Here is a 17,936-nt window from a genome sequence, read left to right as displayed (position 1 = left end):
TGAGCGGATGGGAATAGCGCCCTACTTCGACGTTCAACATCGAAGTAGGGACGTGTAGACGATCCGCGTCCCGCAACATCGAAATAGCGGGGTCCTCCATGGCGGCCATCAGCTGGGGGGTTAAGAGATACTCTCTCTCCAGCCCTTGCGGGGCTCTGTGGTCACCGTGGGCAGCAGCCCTTAGCCCAGGGCTTCTGGCTGCTGCTGCTGCAGCTGGGGGTCCGTGCTGCATATACAGGGTCTGCAACTAGTTGTTGGCTCTGTGTATCTTGCACTGTTTAATGAAAGTGTGTCTGGGAGGGGCCCTTTAAGGGAGCGACTTGCTGTTGAGTCCGCCCCGTGACCCTGTCTGCAGCTGTGCCTGGCTCCCTTATTTCGATGTGTGCTACTTTGGCGTGTAGACGTTCCCTCGCTGTGCCTATTTCGATGTTGGGCTGAGCAACGTCGAAGTTGAACATCGACGTTGCCAGCCCTGGAGGACGTGTAGACGTTATTCATCGAAATAGCCTATTTCGATGTCGCAACATCGAAATAAACTATTTCGAAGTTGGGTGCACGTGTAGACGTAGCCCTAGTGGGATAGGCCAGTGCTTGTGGGCTTAGCTCTTTGGGAAGCTGGGCTGCACCATGGGCTGGATGAAATTTAGCACAGGGCAAGATCCAGTCAGTCTGCTGAACCTTCTTCACTCCAATGTAGTGTGTGAAACAACCAGTATTTGAGTGGAAAAGTAGCCTTATTCTGAGTCTCTTTCAACCCCAATACATGTTTTTGTTTTTTAAAATCTTCCTGTGTTTGGAGTTCATTCTTTTTATGTTGCCTTTGGGAATCTGGAAAATTGAGATGTTTCACAAAGCTGTTGTATACCTTCCTGTTTCGGAAGTTCATCGGTTTAACATTTGCTCTCAGATGACTTCTCTCAGGTGACCACTTACATCTTTTTATTTTTATTATTACAGTAAACTCTTTAATATCTGGCAGCCCTGGGACTGGGAGGTTGTCAGATACTCAAATGTTCTGAATAACAAAGGCATGGCTAGCAACACATAATATCTAGAGTACTTTTATTTACCAACAATATAGTATTGTAACCTGTAAACTTATACTGTTTACTGTGTTTATTTGTATTTTGCTTTCACTATACTGTATGTATGGAAAGCTCAACTAAAATTTTTATGGTTAAAATGCCAGTTATTTGAGAGCTCCACATGATAGAATGCTGGATATGAAAGAGTTTATTGTATTCTTTTGCTTACTTTAGCTTTTTATAATGAAGCTTGCTACAAATGAATGCCTTTTCTACAGGTTTTATGTGGCATATCAAATCTGTTGTTCAGTATGGAACAGCTAAGCACTATAAACTAAATCGTAAAGCCAGTTTCACTAGCTTGATTAAAAAAATAAAAGGGTGTTGGTTTTTTTTGATGGGCATGTTTCATTTTGCTCTTAAATTTTCAGTGCTTTCCTTATTTCTTTTTCCTTCAATAAGGAAAGACTGCATGGCACTGATATCAGTTTTCCCATAGACACTAATTCACTTTTCTGGGTCATGACACCTTATTCCATTTTGAACATAATCTTTTCATGGAGCTCAGCCATGTCCTTAGGCATACTCCATAATTTCTGCATCTGGCCATGCAAATAGCAGCAGCTTTGTCTCATCTTTTCAGTTACTGTCCTTGTGTTTAAAAAGGCAAATTTGGGAAGCAGCTGTGAGTGGTATTTTTCTTTTTTTAATCTTCATCTAGGGACAGTTTTCAAGGGGATACTGCTCCAGATTAAACCACTCATCAGGCTCTTTTTAGCTCTATTTCCTCATTTCCTGAAGATGGTGCAGCCCTGACCAAATGGAAGAGATGAAAATCTAAAAGGTGTTCCAGCTCTGAGAGAAGTCCTGTCTCAATTCTTCCAGCCTAAAAATACCTTGCCCAAACTGCACTGAGATTATTAAAGGCTTGTTGGGCCTTTGTTTTTTTACTTTAATAGTCCAGGCTTCTCTTCAAGGATGAGTTGGTCTTGTTCAGAACTTCTGTAGTTCCTGAAAATGTGCAGTCAGGTCAATTCTTGCTTCTTGTGGGTTCTTCCAAATGATTCCATCTCCATTGGTTCATCCACCCCAAGGATACAAGCTGTAGTGTCTTCTCACATTCTTAAAGGGCTAACTGAAGTCCTTGTCAAGAAATCTTGTGTTTATTCTAACTTTGTTTTCCCTCCAAATGAGAATATAAGCTCCTTCAGGGACCCCTCCCTTGACTTTCCCTTTAAGTGCATATTAAATGATGAAGGGGAATGGGGACTCAAAGCCTGAGTAAATCCTGAAAAAGGACCAGTTCTCAAATGGCAGGTGAAAAATTCACCCTTCAAAAGGTAAGGCAAAAAAATTCTAAAAAAGAGAGACCAAATAGAAATTCAATAGCTGGTAAGCATTCCAGATCTTTATCATCCAGCTTTAGTTAATCTCATGAAAGGAATATTCTCTACTTCAAACATTATCATCCCTGAGCCAATGAACCATGAGAGGTCAGTTTGTCCACAGGCGTGTTCCACGTAATGGGGAAGGAAAGTGATTTCCTCATGGAGATCTATCTAAAATGGGGATGGGGGAGGTGGGTGAATAATTAAAATCTGTGGGCAAATATTGTTCATCATAAAGTCAGTATTTGAAGTTCTTTTCTTCAGCGAGATTGTAAAGGAGGGAAGGAAGGGACTGTCAGTATTATTATGTCCTGCGCTCTGTCAAAATGCAAATGCTCTCTGTGATTGCAATGGTATCTTCCCTTGTAAACCATATAATAGTTCCTGGCAGGAACATAAAAGCCACCTCTCACAAGGGCCTAGCTGTATGAACAGTTCTAGGAGTTACTCTTGACACTCACATGTTGCATGAGAGCAAATATTACCCCGTTTCAGAGCTACATTACATTTTAAATTGGTTATGAAGAAACATATTTTTAGCTATTGTATTCATAGTGATATATCCATGATTTCCACGATGTTAGCAGTAAGGACCATGGCAGAAGACTCCATGGCCAAAATCAACTCTGTTTTAAACTCAAGACTGGAGATGTAATTAGACTGGGCAGATTCACCGTCTCAAAATTCTCAAATGGAATCCTGTTAGGGGAGAAGTTTGAGAAGCTGTTAAGGGACAGTTTGCTGGACTGGGTAGCAAGTAATTTGGTTTGTTCAAAGTCACAATGGACTACAAGCTCATACATAATGTGTGCACCCCCTCCCAATGAATAAGTTAACGTTTTATTTCCTTTCTTTCAGTCCTAACCACCAGTGTGGCTATAAGCAAGTTTGCCTCTTGCCTAGGGCTAGAAAGCAAGACACTCCATTCTTCAGACTCATGCCTCGGGCAGTAGATAAGGCAGAGCATAGGAAGAATACTCTGGAGTTGTCTACTCCACATTCTTCATTATTCCTGTCTCAAACCTTCAAAAGTAACAAACATCAGGCCATCTTGAATAACAGATGTGATGCAGGTTGTGGCAGTTGATCAGGTACAATCCAGATCAAGGCCCTCAAGACACTGAACAGCTACCTGATGGTTAAAATCTAGGATGGAGACAGTCTTCCAGTATAGCAGCAGAATCTACTGCTTATGACCTGGTAGTGGTAGACCCTGACAGAAGCTTAACTGCCATGAACAGTTCATTAATTTCACTTGCCAAACTGTTGCTGCCAGTGCAGAATATTGCAGTTTGGTCAGCCTCCAGCCACCTTTGTCAAAAATACAAAGGAGCTAGCAAGACTGTGTGGTCTGTAGGAACTCGTTTATATGCCTTGCTAGGCAACATAGTTGCTTAGCAGTTGATAACATAAGGAGGAGCCAGCATTCCTGGTTAAGAAGAGCTAGATTAGATTTAAGTACTGATCTGAGGTATTGTGAAGAAATCAGTCTGTTCTTACCTGCAACTCCTAAGACTTCTAGTTGTATAAATACGTGCAAACTACATGAGAGTTTCAGGAGCTGGAGAACCATTCAGACAAGATATAGAGGACAATGAGGGTGCCATCCACTGTAATTGTCCCTCTGCTCTTTGGAGCAGAATGTCTGTGTGGTGATAGAACTTCTCCATAAAAACCAGTTTTGTAGGGATGAGAAATCAGGTTGGCTGTTCTGGCACTCAGGCAGTACAATAATCATAGTAAATCAACAAGCAAAGAATATCAAGACTATGTGCTTCAGTGCAAATTCTCTAGTATTTCGGTGGAGGTCACCATAAAAGGACCTTAAAAATGGACTGTTTCATTAGACAGACAACCCAGAATGGGTTGAACAAAGAAATAGTCCAGAAAACATTCAATTAAAAGGGAGAGTTAAGAAAACCAACAAGGATAATAGGGGGCACGCGCTGGCTCATAGAGGAGCTAAATGATTTCTTTGTGTGATTTCAAGGCTCCTTCCCTTGTGCTGTAAGGAGACACCATTAATCATCCTTTTTAACAAAGGACAAGCGCCGTGGGTCCGAACAGCCTTCATTTCAGTTTTTCGCCAATTAGGATGCTCCGTCGCAAGGTCAATGGCAGAATTCCAGTCTTAACTATCTGATACTTACAGCTTGCCTTGATTATCGAGCCTGAAATAGAATGGTATGTTCATCTGAAGTAATAAACTTTTCTAGCCTTCCATCTTCTCTGCCTGCACAAACAATTGGACAAAATACTTTATGGTACTTTGAGAGATGCCTTGAGAAATGTAGTTCTGGATTTCTTTGGTCTGAAATTTCACTTTTTTTTTTTTTTGTTTCAGCATTAAACAGTTATAAGCAAGATATCTAAATATTTAAGTAGCTCTCCTACCTTGTGGAATAGTTATCCAAATGGACAGTCAGACCTGTCTTCTCTTTGTGGGATCTGTGGATAATGCTGCAGTCATAACATATCCATCAAGACACAAGATCTAAATTCCTTATATTTTCTGTACGTAGTCAGGGTTCTTGATTTGCAATCAAGTCAGCAAGAAGTGTCTGAAACTCTGTTTTTTATAGAGTACAAATTTATTTTTCCACAGGCAGCCAGTATTCCAGAATATTTCCAGAATCAGTAATTACAATATAACATTATTTTGTATGTCAAGGGAGTACAAAGTCAAATTCTGCATAAGTGAGGCCCAAAGAAACAGTTTGAGTGGGTCAATACCCATTAAGGGTGGTTTGCAATAATATCGTGGCAGATGTTGATGAGGTGTCAGCCTTCCTCCCCTCGCTACCCACCCCCACCAGAAGAATCAGAAAATTTTCCATGTTTTTAAAACGTGTGATCATAATCTTTTTATTCAGCAGTCCTATTTGAATGTCCCCAAGTACCATATTAATGCTTAAGGAATTCCTCTCCTTCCTTATTGCCCACTACAGCTTAAATATTTAAATGATGGAGAAATAAGAATACAAAAATTGACCACTTCTTTGGGACTTTGCTTTCTCTTAAGCTGTTGTCTTTAAAAAAATCTTTCATGCTTTTATGTTGGTCTCTCCTGAGTACGTCTTCATATATAGTAAATGATCTAATATAGCATTACTGGTTACAAAAAAAAGTTTCAGTATGCTAATTAGAATTTGAGTGTTTCAGCACAGCTTTGGAAGAACTCATCCTGACTGAAGAGTGATGGCGAAGCCTGAGAATTCCATTACCGCTAAGGGAATTCTGCATGAAAAAGTTCAATTCTGCACAAAATACTTAAATTCTGCAAATCGTATTTTCAGTTAGTTTGGTAATTTATTTCAAAATACTTGTCAGCAAGCATGTCTGTAACAATGCAAATGTAGACAGAATTTTCGCCTGGAGTGGGGATAAAGAAACCCCTGTAACAGCACAGTTCATCCTTCTCTGCCTTCTGCTCCCAGCTGTGGGGAGGGAGGGGGAGCTAGATGCTAGAGAAAGTAGTATTTTAAATTTTCTTCTAAGATTGATCACTATCAGCTGTGCTGGACTCAGTACTATGGCAATGGCAAAAATAACTAACCCTTAGGAAAACCTTTAATAGCCAAGTGTATGTAAACTGGACACTGGCTGATTTTGCTACAATGCTGTGCTAGAGAGGAATTTTGGCCATTGAGAAGTGTGAATTCCATCTTCTGGGACCTATTGATAAGTTGTGTTAGGAAGTCAAGATGCAGGGATGGAAAGGGTTTGCTAGGAAGCTGTAAACAAGTCTTAGTGAGCCATGTTTAGGAATAGAAGAGACTTCTGAGGATGTGGAAGGAAAAGGTGGTGTGTGCTTTGAGATACATGTAAAACATGTTAACACATGCAGTAAAGCAGGCTACCTCATATTCAGAAAATACAGGAGCCAGAAAAGCAGTCAAGTAGCATTGTAAAGACTAGCAAAATAGTTTATTAGGTGAGCTTTCGTGGGACAGACCCACTTCTTCAGACCATAGCCAGACCAGAACAGACTCAATATTTAAGACACAGAGAACCAAAAACAGTGAGCAAGGAGGACAAATCAGAAAAAGATAATCAAGGTGAGCAAATCAGAGAGTCGGGGCGGTGGGGGGGGGAGAGATCAAGAATTAGATTGAGTTAAGTATGCAGACGAGCCCCTATAGTGACTCAGAAAGTTCACATCCCGATTTAAACCATGTGTTAATGTTCCGAATTTGAATATAAATGTCAAACAGAACACCACTGGTCATCACTTACAGCCCCCAACTCAGACCACTGCAACGAATTATTAAAGACCTACAACCTATTCTTAATCAGGATGCTACACTCCAGAAGACCGTGGGTGACATGCCTGTTCTCTCCTACAGACAACCTCCCAACCTCATGAGGATCCTTACTAACAGCCACAGCCTATACCCCAGGAACACCAGTCCTGGAACCTTTCCCCGCAACAAAGCTCGCTGCCAGCTTTGTCCACATATCTTCTCTGGAAATACCATCACTGGACCTAACCAGGTTACTCATAGAATCATGGGCACTTTCTCGTGCTCGTCTACTAACATCATATATGCCATCATGTGTCAACAATGCCCAGATGCTTTGTATATTGGACAGACTTCTAACTGCCTTAGACAGAGGGTCAACGGGCACAAAACAGACATTAAAACACTCCAGATCCACAAACCAGTTAGTCAACATTTTAATGGAATGGGGCATTCTGTCAATGACCTCAAGGTGTGTGTGTTACTGAAAAGAAATTATTGCTCTTTTGTAGAAAGGGAAGCGGATGAATTGACATTTATATTCAAATTCAGAACATTAACACATGGTTTAAATCGGGATGTGAACTTTCTGAGTCACTATAGGGGCTCGTCTGCATACTTAACTCAATCAAATGCTTGATCTTCCCCCCTACCCCTCCACTCTCTAATTTGCTCACCTTGATTATCTTTTTCTGATTTGTCCTTGCTTACTGTTTTTGGTTCTCTGTGTCTTAAATATTGAGTCTGGTCTGGTCTGGCTATGGTCTGAAGAAGTGGGTCTGTCCCATGAAAGCTCACCTAATAAACTATTTTGCTAGTCTTTAAAGTGCTACTTGACTGCTTTTTGTTTTGATAGTGTATAGACTAGCATGGCTTACTCTCTGTTACTATAGGAACCAGAAACTTTTGCATGATGCCTACACATTCTGTTCCAGTCCCTTTGCAAGGATGATAAAAAATAGAAAGGATGTGTTGCACTCCAGTGTACTTCTTCTTTTGCCGTGTTTCCAGTCGGGATGGAAAATCCTGTTTTGTTTAATCGGTTAACATTGAGTTTAACAAGTGAACACATTAAACAGGGTGTCGGGGGTGCTGCACCCAGTCTGGGTTGGAGTGGCTCTCTTTCCCCCCCCCCCCTCCCCCCACTGGGCTGGACAAGGACTGTGGACTGGAGAGCAGTGCCCCACCATGCAGCAGGCCTACATTCGTTAACCACAATAGGTGATGCTTACTGATTAACCTCAAGTAGTTCACTTTGTATGACAGCAGTGAGCAGGGATCAGTTGAGTTGAGTAGTAGGAAGTGACGTATTTTCTTCTCTTTAGATTTGCAGTTTTCTTCTTTTATTCCCCACCAAGTAATAGCCAAGATCATAAAAATTGAGACGTGATGTATCAGTATGTGTATATATACAAATATTCCATAAAGACTACCTGTTGGAATATCAAGACACATCAGTTAATCTGTGTCCTTAGCAATCTTTACTAGCCATTCTGAGCAACTCAAACTTTACCTGAATACAGTGCAAACTTTATTATCTGGCACCCCTTGGGAACCCAGCTGGCAGCCAGCTCCACAGAAGTTGGGCCTGCAGCCCTAGTCAGCATGCCAGTTAACTGAATGTGTTTGGGCACTTGATATCACAGCTTTTGCTGTAAATGCTAGTATTTTGTGGTGGTTATGTGCTTTCTTTACAATGGTAGCTGACAAGGACTTACGGTGTGTTTGTAGCTCATGGATTCTTCAGTTTGTTGTAATCCAATAGGAAGAGTTAGGGGTTTCTAATTTCTGAGAGCTTGATGTGAGGAAGATGTCAAAGGCATGCTTGACCTTCATTTTCAGATACTAATATTACTGGGCTGCTTAGTAATAACTATTACCTGTTGTCTGGAAAAAGTGAAATTGTGCTGTTGGCATATTTACATTTATCTTGTTGCCTTCTCCTTACAGCTTTGAGCGTTGTTAAATGAGGCAATGTAATTCTCCATCTAGTGTGTATGTTGAGAATAAATTAGAGCTTGAAATTGGAAAGTGAGAAGGTGGGAGAGAAAGCTTGGGTATTGTCATCTTTTATGCAATATATTGATACAGATGTGCTGTTTGGAAGTGCTTACCTCAGATAGTTTTAAACAAGTCTTGAGATTTGTTTCTGTTAATAGTGCTTGAGTAGCAAATCAACTTGAAATTTGATGAGTTCAGCTGATGTGTTAGTAAACACAGCTTGAGCAACAAGATCACTCTGTATGACAACTTTATTCATCTCTCTCTTGTTGACCTGCATTTTAACTAAAAATACTATCAGTTCAAGTAAATCCAAGTGGGCAAGTTTGGGAAAGAGAGAGAGTCTGTTTTTTATTTCCTCAAAAAGTGTGCTTTGGAAAATGTTTCTTGAGGAATCCTTTTTATTTTTTTGATTGTAAAAGTATTAATGAACGCTCCCATTTTTGCCATTTAGACTTCGTACATGTGGAAACTTCCTGGCTCTTGCACGCTGCTTGATGTGCTTAAATTCAGTAAAATCTGTCTTGTTGCTATTTAAACATATTTGAAAAAGTAGTATTCCAGAGTTAAAAGGGGTTCTATACTATCAGCAAGGATAGCAGTGTATAAATTATGATCTTTACATATAACAAGGAGTCATGTAGCACCTTAGAGACTAACAAATTAGGTCATGAGCTTTTAGAAGACCTACTTTTCAGAGGTAGGAGTAGGAAGAATAGAATCCATCGTGTATATATCATGAGAAAAAAAATGTTACCTGTCACCAGTAGGGCTAGTTGATGAAGCAGATTAAGTAGGGTGTGCCCCTGTAATGCATAAGAAATTTGAGATACCTGTTAAGCCAGAGGTTAAATGTGTCAAATTTGCAAATTCAGGTGTCTGTCTCTGTAATCTTGTGGTAAAAATATTTTGAAGATGATTTGTATGCTATCTTTATTTTTTGAAACCAACCGACAGGCAGAAAATCTCAGTCTTTATGTGTACGGTAAAACTGTCAAATATTCCAGTTAAATGAGAGTTAACTGGAATGGGGGGAGGGGGACTGTGGGGTTTGGTTGGGGGTGCAGGCTCTGGGGTGGGCCCAGAGTTGAGGGGCTTGGAATACGGGAGGGGGATCCGGGCTGGGAGGCAGCAGGGATTTCAGGGTGCTGGGTCTGGGTGTTGCTCATTTGGGCAGCGCCCTAACAGTGGCAACAAGTCCCTGTTGCTCCTAGGCAGAGATGTGGCTGGGTGGATTACCTCCTCCTCCAAGTGCCGCCTCCCACAGCTTCCATTGACTGTGGTTCATGGCCAGTGGGCGCTGCTGAGTTCGCACTTGCAAGGCCGGGGGGGGGAGGGGGGGGCACATCCAGCACATGATGCCCCGTAGACATTCCTCGGTCTACGAGTAGCAGGAACATGTGACTGCTTCCAGGGAGGCAGCCTGCACCTCCTGGTCTATAAACCAGATTTTCCAAGATGATCAGAAGTGTCACTTTATGGAGCTTTCTGGTTTGTGAAGTGCCATGTACAGCTTTTACTTTATGTATAATTTTGGTGTATATGGGAATTACTACATTAAAATGTGGGGGGTTTTGCAGGTCAACCAGGGCAGCCACAAGATTATTCAAAAGCTTGGGAGGAATATTACAAGAAGCAAGGTAATATTTGCTAGAAATGAGATTATTTTGAGCTTCTTGGTTTGTTACAGCAACAAAGTTATGCAGTCCTAATTTCTTTTAGGTCAAGCAGTTCCAGCTCCAGCTGGAGCCCCACCCGGTCAACCTGATTATAGTGCAGCATGGGCTGAATACTACAGACAACAAGCAGCATATTATGCCCAAACAAGTCCACAGGGAATGCCACAGCATCCTCCTGCACCACAGGTATAAAATTTTATGAATTGTTTTATTCTATTTTGCATGTCTCCTGCTCTGTTACCTTTGGAGTATGCATCCTTTTTACTTAGCAGACTAACTCAGAATAATGATTAAGTAACTTTAATGTGGTAACTTGAGTTCTCTTCAGTACATTCAGTGCTTTTGATGAAAAATTTTTCTCCTCCCAGGGTTTAGAAAACCATGCAAGAAGCCTCCACCATTTACATTAACCAATTTTTCTTTCTTAAAGGCTTCACTCCTGAGTGAGCACAATGTAAAGGATTTTCTTTAACTTTTTGTGTATCTCTTATGTATCTCTTCTGCACAGGGCCAATAATAAGAAGTGGACAATACAGTATTTGCTTCATTGTGTGGGGGAAAAAACCTTTGTTAAATGTATGGATGCAGACGCCTTGATGAAGATCTTAATTTTGTTTGGTTTAAAAATAGTGTTTTTGAAAAATGTACAAAATATCTATCACTACTGATAGGAGGTAATATTTCTGTGTAGAAATGAAAATTGGTTTGTTTTTAGTATACTAGTGTAGATGTACACATTCCAGCAAATGTATTTGCAATTATTATGTGGTCAATGCTTTGTGATATAAATGTACTTTTTCAATGTATACTTTCACTTTTAAAATGCCTGTTTTGTGCTTTACAATAAATAATATGAAACCTCCTGTGTCGGTAAGTTGGATATGTGGGTATTTAAAGAATTCTAGGACTTGCTAGCAATGCTGAATTAAGGTATATGTATCCATGAGATTTTTCTCCCATCCCCTGAAATCTTAAAATGAATTTAAAAACCTGTCATTGGCATGTTTTTCCCCTTTGCAGAATAGTTGTAGATGGGGGATCTCTTTCAAGTATTGTATTTTGCACCAGTAATCCTGATATCTTTATTTTCTTTCTATTTGATTAAAAACTGCATGTGTGTAAGAAGGCTATCTTTTGGCATACTTCCATTGCATTAACAGTGAAATTTCCCTTTTTTTTATATGACCACTGTTTCAGACATGTACAGCTGCTATAAGTTAACCTTTGTTTTTAATTTGATAATTACTTGACTATTTCAGCGTAACTATTTTAAACATTTTTCAGATTAGTTATAAAAAGTTTTGACTTTTATAATTGTTCTAGCATTCAGTTTGCAGTAATTCATTTGAAAATTGAGTGTAGAAAGGTGAATGTGGTTACCAGAATCGCATCTGACACTGCAACTTTATTTTGTTTTGGGTGGGGGAGAGGTTGAGGGAGAATGTCTTTCAGTACAGATAAGTTCTGTTGTCTAAATGCTGAAGACCAGTTGAATCGAATTATTTGATATCCTTTTTAGTTACATTACTGCTCATACTGAAAATCTGATATTCTGTTGAAATTCATTGTTTGCATATTAGACTACATGCAATACAGTCTGTCTTGCCATTGTCTGTTGAAGTGCAGGTTTGATCCAGCCAGTATAGAACTAGCTCTATAGGGGTGAGGAGGACTGTGCTGTGTATCATCCTTGATTGTTCCTTCAAGGAGCATTGCACTGTAAGTACATCAGAATGACAAATTGATTAACTGCAACAGTATCTTTTTGTCAATGTTCCACATAATGCAAATGCCATACTTGTATGAATATTATGTTGGAATACAGTGCTAACATCTTAGGAAATCATAACTGCTTCTTAATTAAAAAACGTAGGTGTGCATATATATATGTGAGCTTTATGGGTAAGTATTCTTGAAATGTTCAGCAGTAGCTAAAGAAAAAAATGTGTTAATACATTTATCGCTAGTGCTCCTGAGACAAAGGCTGTATTATTTAGCTTATGAAAATATGCATATCTTGTTAATACGAAAGTGATTTGAACTGCTTGATAGAAGAGTTGTTTTGTCTTCAGTTAGTTTGCAGACATGTAGTGATGCCAGGTACATGTTTAAACCATTTTATAAGCGTGTAATAGCCTTATCTTTTGGGAGCACCATTTGTTGCTTTGAGAATACTTTAAGGTGGCTGCATAGAGAAGTGAAACTTGAAGCAGTTTTATTATTCAGATCATTAGCAATATATTTTATTGTGGTGTAGAACCTGGAGGGAACCAACTTACTCTGAGTTAGATTTGGAATTTTAATAGCAGTTTGAAGCAAACAGCTAGGAAGATACTTTAGTGTAGGCTATGAAGTTTAATAGTTTTTAGATTTTGCATGATACTTTTGTAGCTGACCTTGTAGTAGAATGGTGCATTTATTACTAATTAAACTGAACAAAATTAAATTCACTGGATTCTTTGTCATTCACAAACTGGAGGCTGTTGATTTTTGATTCATTTAAGGTATAAAATCTTTATTAATTGCAAACAGTGCAATTATTTATACTTCACAGTGCCTTCCCAGACCTTCCACCTTAGGTTCTGCTGCAAAAAGCAACAGGTAAGCACAACCTAAGGAAGTATATAAATAAATATTTCAGTACATTAATGTTGTCCCTGTGAGATTTTTGTGGTTGTGTATTCAAAAGCAATCTGCTGATTTCCCCAAATGCATTCTGTTACTCATGGTTCCATTTCAGTGGAAAGTCTCAGTTGTTTAAACAATTGTTCACATTTCTGGGTAAACATGTATTTTTATTTTTTAGAAAAGATGAGTAGATTGCTGCAGTAATTAAACTTAATCTGAAAAAGTCATTTTTTGTTACTTTTTCCTTAAATACCTGAATTGTAACTATAAAGGAAAACAACTTTTTTTTCCCACCAAGATGCAGGAAATACTTGGTTAGAAACTTCAACAGCCTTCACAAATGTTTTTATAACGGGTAGGTCATTATACCCACCCCATCCCTAAAAACTAAATAGAATATTGTGTGTTTCTCTTGTTATTTGAACTGATAACTTGACATTTTAAAGAAGTTATACAACGTAATATTAGTGAATTTTTTGTTAATGTAGTTTGCTTATCCATCTGATATAGTAGGGAAATTGACAGTATAGTTAGCAGAATAGTATGTCTTACTAGGAGGAGTGTGCACAAGTGAAATATTAATTGTATGGCAAATAATCTTTTCATTTTCTATATAGCAATCAGTATTTTCTGTTCTTTGATAATTTTAACTGAATTGCTGTAAATTTTTGCCAGTTTAAAATGTTTGTTTTATTAGATGGTACAGTTTTTAGTTAAAGCAGCATCTCATCAGTTTTTGTTTATTCAATATATAAAATGTGCTGATCCTTTTTCAAAAGTCCTGCTTATATCTACATCAAAGAAAAATATTCAAAAATACTGCCTTCATTTTCACACACAGTGCTGAAGATGCTGCAAGCACCAAATCATAGCTCATAAAATCAGGTCCTGAGATAGTTACTACCAATAAAGAGGAATCCTTTGTATGCCATTGGTGAGCCGATGAGCACGGACCATAGAAGGGGTCCATGTAGAAGGTAAAATTGGCAAAACAGATTTGAAATGTATCCCATAAATAATGGTGTAGGGTATAATTTTTGTCTGATCACTTTTCGTTCTTTAAAGTGCTATTTGCTTGACTATAAATGTTCAATAATCTGTTTTTAGTTTTAAAAACTGTGGCTAATAATATTAAACTATATATTTAATTTATATTCTTCTAAGCAGTCAAGCTTAGATGTATTTACCTTCTGAGATTAATTCTTGCATCTAATTCTCCCAAGCCACTTAATTTTTGTTTACTTGTAGTTTGATCTGTAACTCATTTATTTTTCACATGAGAACTAAGTATGTACCACAGGGATTCAAGTCCTAAGAATTTATTGTCTATGCTGGGACTTACATTTCACTTCTTTAAATATGCTGCTTTTTATTCTACTGTTACACAGTAAATACTGTAGTAATTAAAATACTACATTTAGCATATTTAGGAAGCAGGAGAAAATAGAAAAGACAGGCCAGTTCTTTGGACTGATTATGGGGTGAAAGTCAGAGTGGTTTCAATTTAGTTTTTGTGAATATTGATTTTCATCAGGGACAGAAAATTTTATTAGAATCACATCTGTGAGCAAATTTTTGTTTTTTTGCGGTTTGGTAGAAAAGTAACAACTTTCCAAAATGACATTCAGTAAATGTCTTCATTTGCTAGAACCATCCAAATGAAATACAAGTTCAGAGTACTGCAGTTTTAGAAGGGAAGTAGGGGAAGTATAATGTTTAATGTGCTAAAAGCATTCACAGATCATTTTCTTCAGTCTCTGTACTATGGAACATGGCATGAAATACGTCAGCTTGAAGGATAACCTTCATTTAGAAGTATCATGTAGTGTACTTTGTCCAGGAAGGTTCTAGTGTTCACAGCACAGGAACATGAAATATTGCATTCTCTATAGAAGTTTTTATTGGATGCCAGAAACTATTTTCCCCTCTCTCATGAAATAGCTTTTCTGTGTTTTCTTTGCATGTTGTAAACTGGCAAAATCTGGTCCTTCCAGTAAGCACACAGTTGACAGGATTTTGGTCTGCCCTAGTAATACCCTATAAAACTCTTATGTATATGCACATATTTCTCTTATGCATGTGAGATGCACTTTCGTCCTGAGAAAAGTGTTCTCTACAGAAACTACCCGTGTGTAAAAAAGAAGATTGGCTTTATAAGGCTACTGTGATGGGAAGTGTCTTAGGGAGATGCAACTTGGACTTGAGGTAAATTGAATGCTTTACAAAATGTGGTTTTGAGCTTGCATTATTGACATTGTATGTAGTATAGGTACACTTTAACTGTAACATTTTTGTATGTTTTTATGGTTTTCAATAAATGTAAAATGATGGATAATACAACATGTGGCTCTTGTTTCTCCATTTACCCTGGCTTCATGTTGACTTCTTTTTTGCATTTCTACTTCTGATGGAAAACTCAGTTGTATTTATTTTCACAATATTGCATCAATTTTTTTTTTTTTATAAAAGAACCATTGAAACACAGGGCTGGAAGAGTCCTGGAGAAGTTATCTATTACCTGTGACCTCCTTATTATGGTTAGACCAAGTCTCCTTAGACCATTGCAGATGAGTGTTGGTTTATTCGATTCTGAAATTTCCAGTGACGGGGGAATACCACACAGTCCTTTGATTTACTCCAGAAGTTAATTATCCTTGCTGCTAAAGATTTTCTTGGTATCTCTCTTGCAGCGGATTGTTCTTGTCACTGCGATAGGGACAACAACTAACTACAATCTTTGTAACAGCCGTTAAGATTTCTTACAGGTTATCATGTCCCTCTGTCTTTTCTCAAAACTAAACATACCCATTTAATATTTCCTCCATCCACACTGGCTGGACACACTGTTCAGTCTGTAGCCTCACATACAGTACCTGCTAAAATACCTAAGGATATTCCCTTCTCCTTCTCTGCCCTTTTTTCAGGCTACATCACATTAACTTGTGCTGCTACATTGGGGCTCCAGTGGGCCAAATATGGGCTACAACTGCCTAGCCCATCTACTTGCCGTTCCGTATTTATATTTGGATTTTTATTTCCACTGATAGATGAAATTTAGTAAAGCCACGTTCAAAGTACTAACACATTAAATCCAGAGGACATCTAGTCTGACCTCCTGCATATTTCAAGTCTCAGTCTCACCCATACACACCTGGAAATAGGCTCAATTTGAATCTTGTTGATTTTTGTACCAGTTCTCCAATTTACCAATGTCACTTTGAATTCAATGCTGTCCCTCCCAGGGTGGTGTCATATGCAGTTTTTATAAGTGCACTGCTTGCTTCATTATCAAAGTCGTCATTGAAAACATTGAATGGTATCAGCGACAAGACCTAGTCTGTTGAACCTCAGTAGATTTGTCCATCCAGTTTGACATCTAATGCTGAGCACAAAGGTTTGAAAGATATCAACTGGTTACACATCCATTTTATAGTAATTTCATCTCAACCACTTTCCCCTATTTTGTTATGAGAGTACTGGGGGATTGTCTTAAGTCTTAGAGACGTTAAATGTCAATTTACTGCTTTTCCTGTTATCTGCTAGTCCAGAAACCCTGTTCAAGTAGGTTGACTTGTTCTTGACAAGTCCATATTGAGTATTATTTAGCACCTTATCCTCTAGGTGCTTAAGTTCATTTGTTTAATATTTTTGTGGGAAAATGCCACATACATGACCTAAATTTTCAAACACTTCTGAATATTATAATTAGAAGATAGAGCAAGAAGACTGCCACACAACTGATCAGCAAAATAATTCAGTAAAGATATATCTAGTTGTAATTGTTCATTGAGGAACACCCCCCCACCCCCCACACACACAAAGGTCCAAAACTAGGGTATTGCATAGGTATTCACTGGGGTCTAGCCTCTAGCTTAGTGCATTATGTTGGAAAAATATAAGTAAGTGCTGAACCTTTTGAAAATGATGCATTTTTGCTAATACAAAGTCCTATGCAAGTTGGAAAGACTAATCTGAACAAAAACCCCTTGTAAGGTGTTTTGACACACGCTGGCACGTAAAGCCATAAGTCTTTGTGGATTTCCTTTGAAAGAATTAATGCTTAGTTGTTATCTTCATTATAACATAGCAAAAAAAAAGAGCATGTGCTTGTTGTTTTATTTTAATCCAAACATACCAATTGCAGCAGGTACCGCTGAAAGTGGAGAAAGTAGCCCCTTTACAAACCCTAATATATCCCCAAATGCACTTCCTACACATTTTATTTTTAATATGCCAAACCTCATTTTGACACCTGGGTAACTGGTAAAGTAGTGTGTGGGGGCATGGGGGGTAGATCAAAAACAAGTCTAACAGTTATCAAAACTTCAGTGATGGATTTACATTCTTATTGATTATATGCTAATTACACATCCCATTACAATGAATTCATTTATTAAAAGGATTGCAAGGAAACATGTTAATAAAACAAAGTTTTAACATTACAATCTCTTATTTAAAAATAGTACATTATTTTTATTCCAGAAACATTTCTCTTTTGCCAGTTTATCTCAGACAAAGCAACTAAAAATGTAATGCTCTTGCAAAATATATTGGAACAGTTATGCTACCTCTTGGACTTCCAGATTGGGTATCTAACTGTTATATGCTACAGAACAATTGGTCTTCAAAGACAGAAATACAAGTACAATTCATCTTTTTCTATAGTTGGGCTTTTTAGATCCATCCTTGTTTTAGCATAACAAGCTTTTGATAAATGTCGCATAAATAGACTCATGCAGTTTAAAGTCTATCCCTATCTGATATAGGAATGACAAATACACTTTCTAGTTTCCTTTCATTGGACCCACCACAGAAAAGATGGATGTAGTAAGAAAGTTGAACAGAAGATTCCAGCAAAAGTAGAGCATTAGTAGTCATCAGCTAGAAAAGAAAACAAGAGAGTCAAGAAAAATGGAATAGACTTTGTAACAAGAAAGGTGTGTAAAGGAATCAGGTACTCAAAAGAAGTAATAG

The 17,936-nt window shown here is 38.3% G+C and overlaps 2 protein-coding genes across 20 annotated transcripts in view; one reads left to right on the top strand and one right to left on the bottom strand.

Annotated features, from left to right (window-relative positions):
• Positions 1 to 17,936, top strand: part of FUBP1 (far upstream element binding protein 1) — a 61,615-nt gene that overhangs the window by 24,225 nt on the left and 19,454 nt on the right. For 4 of the 14 annotated variants that reach the window (XM_075003592.1, XM_075003588.1, XM_075003587.1 and 1 more), the window contains 4 exons: positions 10,236 to 10,295; positions 10,378 to 10,520; positions 12,889 to 12,935; positions 13,804 to 15,302. In XM_075003592.1, the coding sequence (XP_074859693.1) occupies positions 10,236 to 10,295; positions 10,378 to 10,520; positions 12,889 to 12,935; positions 13,804 to 13,834 (281 nt within the window). In that variant the 3' untranslated portion in view covers positions 13,835 to 15,302. Of the gene's footprint in view, positions 1 to 10,235; positions 10,296 to 10,377; positions 10,521 to 10,842; positions 10,940 to 11,955; positions 12,054 to 12,888; positions 15,303 to 17,936 lie in introns of those variants that run through there. The other 10 variants (XM_075003594.1, XM_075003590.1, XR_012646680.1 and 7 more) reach the window with 9 other exon arrangements.
• The window catches only part of NEXN (nexilin F-actin binding protein), a 44,050-nt gene continuing 43,173 nt past the window's right edge, over positions 17,060 to 17,936 (bottom strand). For all 6 annotated transcript variants that reach the window (XM_075003597.1, XM_075003602.1, XM_075003603.1 and 3 more), the window contains one exon: positions 17,060 to 17,843. In XM_075003597.1, the coding sequence (XP_074859698.1) occupies positions 17,830 to 17,843 (14 nt within the window). In that variant the 3' untranslated portion in view covers positions 17,060 to 17,829. The remainder of the gene's footprint in view (positions 17,844 to 17,936) is intronic.

Source organism: Carettochelys insculpta, chromosome 9 (assembly GCF_033958435.1).
Source record: "Carettochelys insculpta isolate YL-2023 chromosome 9, ASM3395843v1, whole genome shotgun sequence".
NCBI classification, from domain to species: Eukaryota; Metazoa; Chordata; order Testudines; family Carettochelyidae; genus Carettochelys; species Carettochelys insculpta.
Note: the sequence above shows the minus strand (reverse complement) of the source record. Positions and strands in the feature narration are given on the sequence as shown.